We start from the raw sequence: 13,416 nt of genomic DNA on the forward strand, positions 1-13,416 counted from the left end.
GAAGACAATAGTGATTGGCAATAGCTTATATAATATCTAGTAATGTCACAAAAAGGTTGACAGACTGTCAAATCTAAATTCATTAGAACCAAATCAATCAAACTGTGTATTTAAGTGGGGGCAGTCGTCATTTTTGATCCAGGTCTTATCCATGTTCAGGTTTTTGGAAAGTTTTGGAGAGGTTTTTTTCCCCTCCACTATCAATTTCACTCAAATGAATAATACAAATTGTATTTTCCATGTGGGGAAAATGAGACAAAGTCACATACTGTATTAAGTTGATATTTTAAGTGCTATGACACGTCAAACATATTCAAATACAGTAAACAGATGTATCAAACATGTGTTGGTGTATTCAACATATTCAACAGCTGTACTCAGGCAGTTTGTGCCAAAGTTAGCGCTGCTGAAAAAGACTAAATAATAATAAATCAGTTTACAGTTAGATGTTTTTTTGGTGTCTGTAAAAATAAAGTTTTCCAGGGCAAAATGTTACCCTGAAAGATGACACAAGAATGGTTCGGTTCAGTAGATACACAGGTTTTAGAATTGCAATGAGTCTTGCACCCAGCGTGTGTTTTGGAAAGAGTGTCAGATAAATTGGTGTGTGTAATGACTCTCACCAAACCTCTGATGAAGTCTGCATGGAGCCTCAGTCAGCTTGAAATGGCAGTGCCCTCAGGTGGCTGTGACTTCACATTACAGCTGAATGAGGCAGGCTTCAGGCTCCATGATGACACAAATGCACTGAACAAATGCACACACTAAATAAAAGGAACTGCAAAAGAGAAAATTCAGATATTTTATTAAACATTGTCAGGGCTCTTTTCTCTCAGTGGTTTTGTTACCATAGATTTTTCTCAAGAAAATGAACATGCATCATAATGTCAAATAATTACTGTAAATTCACTGTTATGGCAAAAATCACTGTATTCTACATCTACAATGATGCCACAGATGCATCATTTAGTAATGGCCAAACTATACAATCTGTTGCCCAAAGTCAAACATGACACTCAACTGAAATTCATCTGCATGCAGACTTAAGACAAGGAAAACAAAACAGAGACTTGTTCAAAACAGTCTATCAAATCAAATTTATTGAATTTTAAAGGGGTGCTCTGAATTCACAAATTGCAGCTACAGTACATGAATCCTCTTACATCAATAATTTTGTGTTATTCCAAAAAAAAAAAAAAAACTGGACAGATGCTTCAAATCTGATATATGTATGAAAAATTAGAATGCTATCAAAAATAACATGGGGCAGGAAGTGTTAAAGGTTGTGAAGGTACTGCATTTAAGTCAGTTACACACCCATTGCAAAAAAAAAAAAAAAAGGTGACTATTGAACAGCAGGTCAACGATAAAATTCACATCTCCAAAACATAAAATCTACCAAATGGACAGATGGAAGGTCTAAAACAACACAGCAAACATATTTAAGACTACAGTATGTCTATGCTTTAAAGGGGTTCATCCTATGATACATCGAAAAACAACATTATGGGATTTGCTTCATAATTTGAAAATATAGATTAAAATGCTACAAAATGTGAAATATGACAAAATATTAATGTAAAGGCTTTAATTTCAACATAATTAAATTGATGCTTTATTCTCATTCTAGCAGTAAATGCATAGCAATCTCAAATATTTTCAACCAGTTTAGGTATGAACAAGATTTTTTTTTAAAACAATGAGACTTTTCTCGATCATCGCTGTGACAAAAAGTGTACTTCTCCTCAAGGACTTGATAACAATGATGATGATGATAATGATGATGATAATAAACACGATAAATACAGCCACAACCTGTAAACACTGCCTGCCAGCTTAGCTCTTTCATACTGAGATTTGTGGGCATCACAAATAGATTTTTCACAAGGCACTGGAGACCAAATTTGGTTCGCTGTCCACAGATCAAAATCAGTCCCAGCAACACAGTTTCTGCAGCGCCCCAGTCAAGTTTATGTGCATTTCTTGAGTCTAACGCCACATTCACATCATATCAGATGAAACCTAACAAATGTTTATGTCTTATTTTGGCTTCAGAGGCCGTTGTCATGCTAAATATGAGATGTTTTCGAACTGCCAGCTCATATTTATATCCATCATGACATGAAAGTAGCGTTAAAACACTTTTTTTCCCCTTGTTTCTGTAAAACCGTTCTATCTTTGATGCCCAGAGAAGAGGGACCAACCCTGCGAGGATATGTGACGATACAGAGCAGCAAAATACTAAGAGTGTCGGGAGAGAAACCACACACCGTTATCACTTCCATTCACATATCAACAAGCCACAGTAACGCCCAAAACATGACAGAGATGCGCATAAGCGTCATAACTGTTGGGCTCGCTGGTTTGTTATTTTTAGATGTAAAATGACAAAGGGATTAACACATGCCTTTGTCAACTTGCCCTTTAAATGATGGGAAAACAGACACCAAAATTAGCCACTGCTGGCTCCATGCTTATTGATATTAGGGTGCAGCAGCTCCTTAACAGCATATACCATGGAGCCAAGTCTTACTTATTTGTAGATGAAAATTTAAAACTTGTGATGAAAAGTAGTGTTTTTAATTAAAATCATTAAATCATTGTAGCATTATTGGCTACAACAACAAGCCATAAACCATACATTTATATATATAGGGCTAGTGTTTTTTGGCTGTCAAAACCTAAATGTGAGCTGAATTTAATGGAAGCTACCAAAATAATGTTTGTGTTATCTCTTTTTTAACGCTCAGATTTGACCAGTTTGTAACCTAACACTGATTCAAGAAAGGCTCTATGGAAAAAAATAACCTTGGCAAGGAAATTGAGCTAGCTCCTAAATTATTCTATATTCTATAATTTGCTGATTCCCGTCACTTGAGACGGTTTGCACTGTGCCCGCCATTTCAGTTGTGTTGCAAAGTGTGGTTCATTTCCTCTAGTAACCACAAAACATGCAGTACCATAATCTAATTTTAAAAAAACACTCAAAAAAGGGGTGTTCAATTCATATAAATTAGAGCAATGAACTGTGATGCTGTAGAGCTTTTTTTTTCCTTTTTTTGACTGTTTATTTGCTGATAAAAGAAACTAGTAGATTGGATAGTTTTTAGTTATAATAGGGTAGGCAAAATAAGATAAGCTTCAGCCTATAACTTTCGGTCTAAATGTCTATTGTACACTTTCTTTACTTACTTGGATTTGCATATTTTCTGTTTTGCTCATTTTAGTTATTATTTTCTTATAGGCCTTGTCTAGCTGCTGTGTTAATGTTGAGCTGTAATTTCTATTGTACAATGAGTTGCCATGTCAAGACCGAAAATAAACTATAGCAACCATTGTTCCCTTTGGTTTTTATCAGTTGTACTGTTAGCTGATGGGATGAGCTAAAAAAAAAAATACTTCCATTGATGTTCAATACAGGCCCACAATGCATATTGGGATAGGTACTAAGGGTACATTACCACCCATTAAGTGTTAGTTTGGTGCTCACTACCACTACCACTGACATGTAGTCTAAAAGCACCCAACAGTGCTAAATGTGCCAAAATGTTAGCATGAATAATGTTAGCTAGAAAGCAGCTACTGCTCAACATAGTGTAGGAGCATCAGTAGTGTTAGCATGGTGCAGTGGTGTTCAGTGGTTAATTGTGGTGTCCATGTTCTCATTCAACAGGTGGCACACGATTGAATAAAACCCTTCCAAACTTTCATTCATACATTTTAATTTCATCAAAAATCATATTTGATGTGTCCAAAAGGTTTATCAGTGAAATCATTATATAGATTCACAACCAGAGTGAAATGTCACTATCCTATACATTTCAGTGTACTCAAAGTGTAAGGTTGCATGTAGCGGAGATTGATGCAAGACCTGATTAGTCTCGTTTGCTCCACTACTTCCTAAGAGGAAACATCCATCATCACAACCCCATCATATTGGTCACTCTCCCCGACTGAAACAAAGAGGATAAGCCTGGGGGGTATTTGTGTTTTCTAAATGAGAAGTGGGTCACTTGGCTATTAAGACAAATCATCTACAGCATGTCTAAACTAATGAAAATCAAACTGATCTCTCTTCATATATCACTACAGTCACTATGATCAACTAAAGTGCCTGACAATCTTTGGTTTACCAACTCTCAGGAGTTGAAGTATCACAAGCCATGTCAGAGAGCATAAATAGAAGAAAACTCTATAAAGGAAAAAAAAATAAATCAAAATAAAAAACATATTGTAAAGAATCAGCATATCATTCTAGATGTGATAATCTTCACTCTGTCTCACAGTTAATCATCTTACAATAAACCTCTATACACACACGTCAACAACTTCATCAAACTTCAACAGACCCTGAGCAAAGAGGTTGAATTTAAGACTTTCTATGTTAAGAATCTACTGCGTGACAAAGAATATACCTGTTGAGATTCGTGCACTCTACCTGCCATGAAGCTTTCACGATTTTTTCCAAAGGATCCTTCTGATTTCGGATCAGATGCTGTTTATGTGCAAAGTGATTTAATGTGGCAGTGATCCAGAAGTAATGTGGCTCATCATCCAGCAGCTATGAAACGTACAAGATCTAAACATTGTGATCGGTTCAATGGTGAAAATTATCAGTTTATCACCGTTCAAATTAAATCATTGGATACAATTGATTTATTTTTATTAAAAATCAAGTGTTGGCCTGTCAACTTCAAGTCAATTTGAGAACTTAAGTACCAAGTAGAAATATTAATTCACTGTTGGACATACGGTATGTCCTCATAAAGATTGTTCAAGAGACTGTTTGAAAAGAAAGGTTGAGCTCCTAAAGTTAATATGATTTAAAACAAGTAAATGCAACTGAAATATAGTGGAATGTCATATTTTCTATATATATTCCATAATTTCAAAGCTAAGACTAGACACTGCAATTAAAATATTAATGGTCCAGCTCACTGAACTTCAGGTTTTAATTCCGTTACTGTAAAATGCACCTGTGAAAATAAGACTCCCTGGGAAAACTTTTTGAAACCTAAAAAGTACTTTTATTATAGTACAGTTTAGTATGTATTTTCTACTGTGACAGGCTACTTACACCTTAAAAGTTTTGTCATAAAAAGGCTTTTCCACCCAAAATGAAACAAGAATACAATTTTGTGGGAAAGCGTCTTGTACCAAACAATTTTATGTAGTAAAACAATAAAATTTGAATAATTATGAATATCAGCCACAAATCTATTCAGTCTATTCATCCAATAAAAACAGAGCCTTATGTCAGTTTCACAGAGTATTAAGTGGAGGGTGAGGTCATGGTGGCTGAAAACTGAAACCTATGTATCTGAAGGCAGCAGACTAAATGAGACACATGCAGTTTTATTAGGAATTGCCCACCTAGCCCTACTAATCCCAGTTGGCTCTGCTTGTTAGTTGCTGAGTGGACAAGGAGATAATCCTGACGACAGATGGCAGCAGAGCGGAGGGAGGGCTCACTCTGCTCTGTTGACACGCTCAGCAACTATGTCTGCAGAGCACATCAGCCAGGAGGCCGGGATGCGTATGAATGAGTAGGTGGATGGAAGGAGAGAGGGTGGAGGCTGCAAACAGGTGGTGAGGCAAGGCAATTGGTGGCATAAAGCAATGAGCTGCAGTTTTTCATTTTGAATGAAAAAAAAAACGACTGACTCGAGGGATAACCACTGATTTTGACTGCCTAAGTCCTAAGAGGCTGAGGACGGTAAAACAAAAAGAAAAAAAACTAACAAAAAGGGAAAAAAAGAGAAAGTGCTGAAAGCAGAACAGAGGGCCTAGGATGTTTCCAGTAACAGTGGCCTAGTCAATCACAGACAAAAGAGGCCTGCACTCTCCTGGGCTCCAGCCAAACCAGACAAATAAGCCCATCATTCAGCAGCTCGTCTCTCCTTACGCCCTCATCCTCATGCTGTTGGTCAGCAAACAGACTGTCCGTCTGTCTACCAACAAGACGACTCATCACCTTTTCCCCTTCAGTGCTGTTCCCACAAGAAGTGGCAGCCAGTGTGTTTGCCATAGAGGAGTGCAGAAATGAACAAGATCTCCCACACAGGGCATGGTAACTACTACAGAACCCACAATGCAACAGAGGCTCACTGGGCCTCTCAGCAGGCTTAATTAACCTTTAACAAGTTTAAACTTTTGACTTTGAGCCCTAAAGTAATGGGGGCTGTCACTTCATAAGAAATTTATATCACAATTTGAACAAGGGGGGAAAAAAATGGTAATTGTCTGTCCGAATCCAAAAGTGAAACAGTGGAACTGCCACTTTGACCTCATATGCAATTTTTCTCTTGATTACAGTAAGACTTTATTCCTTGTGAAAGAAACAACACAGGCTGCATTCACAAGGAATAAAACGCACCCTCAGTCAGGTCAGTGCACTCAGGGGATTTGCTTTCACAAGCCTTAAATGGTCTGCTGTGGCTAGTAATGCTCAGTGGCTGATATTAACACCTGAAACACCATGTTTCAGCATTAACAGTGGTCCCACAGCTGCTGTTTGACTAGGAAACCAGCAATTAATGACTGAATTAATAAAACCGAATGTATTGTGTATTAAAAGCTGTCTGCTGCCTTTAACAAAACGCTACTACGATAACATCACCACAACTTAAAAAACAAAAGTCTGTTAGCTTGTTAGCCAAACCAGTTCTCGTTCTACAGTGTAGTTTAGGTGGGTGGCATTCAAAAGGACTTTCACGTTAGCTTTACTGACGGCCCTATCAAGTCAGCATCCAAACTGCAGAACTCCAGTGAAGGCGTCATATGCTACAAAAACTGATGAATCAGCATAAAAACACATTTTTCCTTTTGTCAGCATTACATGAACTTGAAGCGCAGGTGAGGTAAATATTTGCGGCGGGTAGTCCCCGTAGAAATGTATGGTGAAAACAAACGTAGGGTCCCTAAATCATTTTTTTTCTCTTTTTCTTTTTTTAAAGAACACAACATACAGAGGCGTGGATCAGTTAGATATGACTTGAAATTAGTGTTGTATTGATGCTACACAGCCTCTTTTGCATAGATTGAATTGGCTGGACATTAAAAAAAAGGCCATTATCGCATTTTCCATCAGTTAGTTCAGTATAAAGCTTGAATGACCAAGAATATTATCCTGGGAGTTAAACTAACTCCACGGTGTAGATAGTGTATGAAACAAACCCTGCAGAACTCTTGAAAATAATATATTCTAGTTATTATTTGATATGTGAGGTGGATATCTTTAAGATAAATGTCTTAATGCAACTGTGAATCCAACAACAAACAATGTTTAGCATGATAAAATGATCATCTCATGTCTAGTTACACTATTCTGGATATATGTTAAAACTATTTTCCTTCTGTGGCGAAATTAAAACCTGGTGTAAATGTCTAAAAACATGACATGCAGCCCTGTGTGAAGTGCTCGATGCAACACCTGATACACAAGTGCATATAAATATCTGGAGCCTCAGGGAAACTAAACAGTAAAATTGGGTGCAATCGTAAAAGTATGTTAAGGATCAGTTTCATACATTCGTGTGTTGTGGCTAATTGCTAAGAAATTTAAAATCATGTATAATAGTTTGCCCTGATGAACCACTGCTCAACTTATTGCTCTGACCTTGGCCCTGAGTTCGTCCCACATTAGGCATCACTGTCTCACCCGCTCCTTCCTACGCCCACTCTCCCGGCCCCCTGCGGTCTGACTGACTTTCCACAGGAGACAACAAATCTTCAGCAGCCGTTGACATTTGACCAGAAGCAACCGTCAAAGACTCCGTCGTCCCAAGATGCCCTGCGTCAACTCTGGCTGTCAAGCCTGGCAGCGTCTCTATGGCAGCTGCAACGCTCCACTGTCATCTTAACAAAGACTGAGGATTCAAATGCTGAATCTCTCAGGAGCAACAAAACTAACTCATCCTCTGCTCTGCAGAAGTGGGTAAAAACCTTCACATACACACACAATACACATCAACACAGCAGGGACTCACAATCTGAACACTAATCTTTGCACTCTGGTGTAGGCGAGTCCAAATATAAGATATTTAGCAACAGAGGGGTCTGGTAAGAGGTGCCTGGTCTGAAATATCCAGCATGGACATATATTATGTCATGCAATTAATTAATTTCATGAAAATGAAGAATGGTTCCCTCAAAAAGAAAATCTCTTGATGGTGGTCCAAAACAGGAGAAATTCCTGAAATCCTTGCGTGGGCATGGGTAAAGCGTTAATTAATGGGTACACACGATGCATTCAGAGCTAGCTCCCTGTTGAAGGGGGGTGGCTGTTGGAAACAACCAGGACCATAATTCACTGGATGGTAAAGTGAGGAATGTGGGATTGTTGCTGCAGGTCTGCATGCTGAATGGGAAACTACGAACTAAATGAACAGGGCTGGAAAGTCTGAACCTTAAAATTACATCACATTAATGGGTAGCTGTTATTCTGCTACTGATATTCCTCTTCTTAATACTGCCTAGTCCTAATCCTTCTTGTCAGTGTGATTAGTGATTGGATGAGGGAAGAAACTCAACATTACAGGAAAACCATAAAAATAAATACAACCTGTTGCAACAGCCACTCAAGAACACACTCTCACACACGCGCGCACACACACACACACTGTAACAGACCCTCCAAATCAGCAGCGGCTGTAAACACAGTAGGAGTAAGATATAAGATACTGTCTGTCCTTGGAAGCTCCTCTTCAGTTTCTGGTGCTTTTGCTCCATGTTTTACTCTCAATGAAGCAAACATGACCTTTCCACAGTGCTGAAAATGTAGACAGATGCAGGGTAGCACTTCAATATCCAGGCTCGAGCCAAATCCAAAAACACCAAAATCATCAAACTTCAGTAGTAGAATTAGATCGGTGGAGAGGTCCACGTAGGCAGCAGATTTGTAACAGAGGAATTAAAGTGTGCGGAGAATGCCCAGGAGCTGTGGGACAAGAGCAGGCAGTCCTGGTGTACTACAGTACGATGGTGGGGTTTGAAATGTGTTAAGTCAAACTAGTGCCTTTGCAAAAGTAGTTGCGTTAGTAGCTGAGTGTGCGGCTTGAGCGAGCAATCATGAACCGGATATCAATCGTCCTTAGAATTGTCAGTGACGGCGGCCACAGGAGACGCGTCGGGACTGCGGCTACGCTTGTACAGGCGGTAGCCCTTTCGGCAGAGCAGGATGAACCAGTAGACCTGCGGCGCCAGGATGCACGAGTTGCCCAGGTTGGTGGACAGCGGCAGGTGGAAGGGCACGCTGTAGAGCGGGATGCCATAGTGGTGGCCGTACATCCAGTACATGTAGGGGAAGAGGGCGATGCGGCACATAAAGAAGGTGAACAGTACCATACCGCCATTGGCCTTGTGCAGCCAGCAGTCCTGGAGGCTGAGCTGGTGGGGGAGAAGACAATAAAGGGGAGGGGGGAGGGGGAGGACAAAGGGATGAAGAAACGTAGCAGTAAGATAAAGAGAAACTCATAATACATTTTTCAAGTTCTAACCCTGCTCTGAAGTAGGTTGAAAAACCAACTCTGCCCATGTTTTTGGTTATGTCATGGGTTAGGTTGGGTATGTGTGTATAGGGCTGGGCAATTAACAGAAAATATACCGAAACCAACATTTAGACCCTCTAACCCAGTGGTTCCCAACCTTTTTCTTAAGGGACCCATATTTTTACTATTGAAAACTTTGGATGTAAAATAAAATAAAATAAGGAACATCATAACTTCTTTTATAGGAAATACTTTATTATAATTCAGTAATTTAATAACAGCATGGAACAAACAATCAGGAGAACCTGTGTATGATTACAACATATTTCTTCAGAACTTGTATTTTAAAAACATAATTGTGTTTTTAAAAGTACAAGTTCTGAAGAATATGTTGTAATTTTACACAGGTTTTTTCTCATTGTTCCATGCTGTTTTTCAAATTCATTGTGACTGATATTTCCCTGCTGTATTTAATGTTTTAAAACTGTTGATATTCAATCATCTATTGATATAGGCCTACAATTTATTTGTTTAAATACACAAATAAATGTTAAAGTGGCCCTTGAATTTAGTTGATTTTGTCACATATATGAATTAAGTGCTTACGGTAGCCTACTCATTTATTTAACATTTTAATTACATTAAAATTATTAAACCCCTTAAAATCAAGAGGGCTTCGCGACCCCCCCTGGATCTTTGGCGCCCCCCTTGGGGGGTCCCGCCCCCCAGGTTGGGAACCACTGCTCTAACCGACGTAATCTTACTTTACTTTTTTTTTTTTTTTTTTTTTACAAACAATCGCTGAACCAATAATGTGGCTGGAATAGAGCCACTCCAGGTTAGGTTAACACACACAGCACAAGAAGACACAACACGTGCTAAGGTTTGGGCTGCTACAGCCGTGCACATCAGCAGAGGGACACTGCTGGCAAGACAGAGTGTTGCATCGAAAGAAAACTGTGAAAAGGCGCGTGGTAGGTCATGTTTACATACCAATGATACGTTAGGCTACTGTGATTAACTTTCACAATGGAGACTCCAGGCAGATGGAGCAGATCAAGGTCCGGCAGCGTTGACACAAATGCACCGCACTCAGGCAACTATGCCGACCTAAACACTGCCCAGACCAAGTGCCATATAACAACTCCATATTCACTGAGCCACCTCTCTTTTACGCAATCCAATAAAAACCAGTGGATTTGATTTTAAATCTATTGCCCAGTCACACGTTTTATTTCAATCAGAAATGGATCACATTGGAGAAGATGAAGACCCCTAATTGCCAATTCAATGGGACTAATTGTAAAATCCATACCAGAGTAATCCAGAGAGGTCCTTGAGATAGCTTCAAGACCTCCTTTATAGTGTAGCTATTTAATATTTATTAATACTGAAAAATACTTCAAAATACTTTACAATATGCATCAGAACTTCAGGTCTGAGATTAGGGTTGGACTCTGGGTATTGGACGCCATAGCCGGCCCTGCTGACCCCCACCATGAGCGCTAAACTAGATCTCCTGACCCTCAAACACAGATGACTAGCATGATAGCATGCAATAATACTTAAGACACATTCTTGTCTTGTGTTACAACCCAACCATAGTCAACATTGATCAGTGGAGAAAAGTTGGTGCAGATGATTTTTGCTGTGTCACTGTCTGGTTTGACTAGACTTCAACATTAGCATGTTTATGATGCATGCCAAACATGTGATGCTAACATTAGCAAAAGTTATGTGCATGTTAATTAGCTAAACCTGAGCCAATAGAGCCTGATTGTGCTGATATCGTTATATGGTGTCCTAATTTTCCTGTTGATTACTTCATATTGATTAGATTGCATACATTACCTTTGTTAATCCTAATAATCTCAATAAAATGTAAAACTATATTGAAAAGTAAATGTGAAATCTGAATTTGTTGCAGTTACTTATTATAGGCACCTTTCACTATTCAGTAGATCTTACTGTCTTTAATGTGAAAGGCTGGGAGGACACCAGTCTGCGCTGCAGAGATCAATAGGAATCAACGCTGCTGTTGAGAGCAGTGAAAATGTCTGGCAGAGCTTCTGTTAGTGCTGATTGAGTCCAAAGGAGGGCAGCGTATTTCAGAGACGAGGAGGAAGCAGTGGAGCTTTGCTTTGCTCTTTTTCTCTGCTGACACCAGATGTCAGCAAAGACCTGAAATCCCACGGTCCACTGATTTCACAGAAAGGCTTCTATTCTTAGACTAGCGCTTTGCTAAGACACGGACACACTACCCTCGACTATACAACACATGTGTGCTTGTCCAAGTATACGAGGTAATGCCCACTGTATGGATGGAACTAATGAGGGCATTAATTCCAGTGGATGAGTTAAGAGCCAGGGAGAGGGTGCAGTGCTTTTTTGCTTAATGCTGCCGACTGATGTTTTTTTGTGTGTGTGTGTGTGTGTGTGTGTGTGTGTGTGTGTGTGTGTGTGTGTTTTTCTGGAGTGAGCCGTGCGCCTTAATTATTGATGGTACAGTGACAAGCTACATCCCAAATGAAATGCAGATCCTCAGGTTTTTGATGATGCAAGACACTGCTTATCACCTGAGCACAAACGGTAAAACAACAAGGATTAATGTTTTTTTTTTTGCCTACCCAGAGAGTATAGAAGGACAATGCTGAGGCTGAGGCTAACCCTTATTTATACACATACAGTACATGTGTGAAATACACACACAACAGTATCTCAAACAGCTGAGGCCTGACTATATATTGAGTCCTGATGATGTATCCGCATGTGGTTTATTCCATTCAGTTAAGAGATTTGTAGTAGTCGTAGTAGAGTGGTAGATAAATAAATTAAAAGCAAACACTTACTGTGCTCAGCACTCATGCAATGCAGAGGCATTTTGGACATTTCCCCTATATGAGGTTAGGTATACCAAGGTACTGTATATTATGTGCAGGTTGCTCTACTACCTATAGCACATAATTAAAAGTGTTTTGTTTTCCAGTGAATTTTAGAAACAAAATATGCCCAATGCCCATTCTAGTGCACCGACTGACCTACTGTCAGTTAGCAATGCAAGTCAGTCCAACATGCTTTTAACTGTGCTGAACTGTGAACAAATTAAAAACACACAGTGTTGTCACAGTGCAGATTCCGTCTCACACGTTCTTGTAAGCGAGGTTATGCAGGAGAAGGTGTTAGCATGGAAGACTCAGATCCAGTGACCTACCAGGGCCACGTGAAGGATTGTGATGCCTGTTATCACTCAGCAGCTAAAATGGCCGTTCACTAGCTTGCCCCTTTAGTTCCTTAGTTGCCCCACTTGTCAAGCTTTCCATTCTTGCGACCATAGATTTCACAATTATATAATTGTACAGGCTTTGGTCAGAGGTTTCAGACATAACATGGGTAAAAACGGCCTTTCATTTCCAAGGAAAATAATTTTGTCGACTTCAGTGGAAACGGCTGTGGCTAGATGGCTAATTAAGCTAATGATCAATCTAGGAGTTGAATGAAAATTGTGTCTCCTGCTGACGCAAAACAAGGATGCTGAAACGATCTTGAATGTGCACTAGATGGCTTCATACATGATACCGTGCTTAAAGACTGATGCATATAAAGAAACATTGTTCTCAGCGTTGATCTATTTAGTCCTAGAGAATTATGAGGAAATATGCAAGATTAGCTGCGGTTGCTGTGGCGTAAACGTCACAAAGCAAAGTAGGACAGAGCTGCTAATGTTAGCCTATTAAGTAGTATCAAAGACCAGCGTCAGCAGAGTGTGGAAATACCACATGGTGGATGTAACCTGTAACCTGTATCCCAGAAACGTAAGCGGTTAATGATGCTCACTCAGTGGCCTTGGTAAGTTGGTAGCTTAGTTTGGTTAGCATGCTGGAGCCAGCCATGCTCCTATTTGAGCAGAAAAACACACTTATATATGTTT

At 39.4% G+C, this 13,416-nt stretch overlaps 1 protein-coding gene across 1 annotated transcript in view; it reads right to left on the bottom strand.

Moving 5' to 3' along the window:
- Positions 1-830: 830 nt before the first annotated feature.
- The window catches only part of tlcd3a (TLC domain containing 3A), a 35,586-nt gene continuing 23,000 nt past the window's right edge, over positions 831-13,416 (bottom strand). Inside the window, exon 5 of the mRNA XM_083986284.1 lies at positions 831-9,387. Within this exon, the coding sequence (XP_083842410.1) occupies positions 9,082-9,387 (306 nt within the window). The 3' untranslated portion in view covers positions 831-9,081. The remainder of the gene's footprint in view (positions 9,388-13,416) is intronic.

This window comes from Trachurus trachurus (genome assembly GCF_905171665.1).
Source record: "Trachurus trachurus genome assembly, chromosome: 14".
NCBI lineage: Eukaryota > Metazoa > Chordata > Actinopteri > Carangiformes > Carangidae > Trachurus > Trachurus trachurus.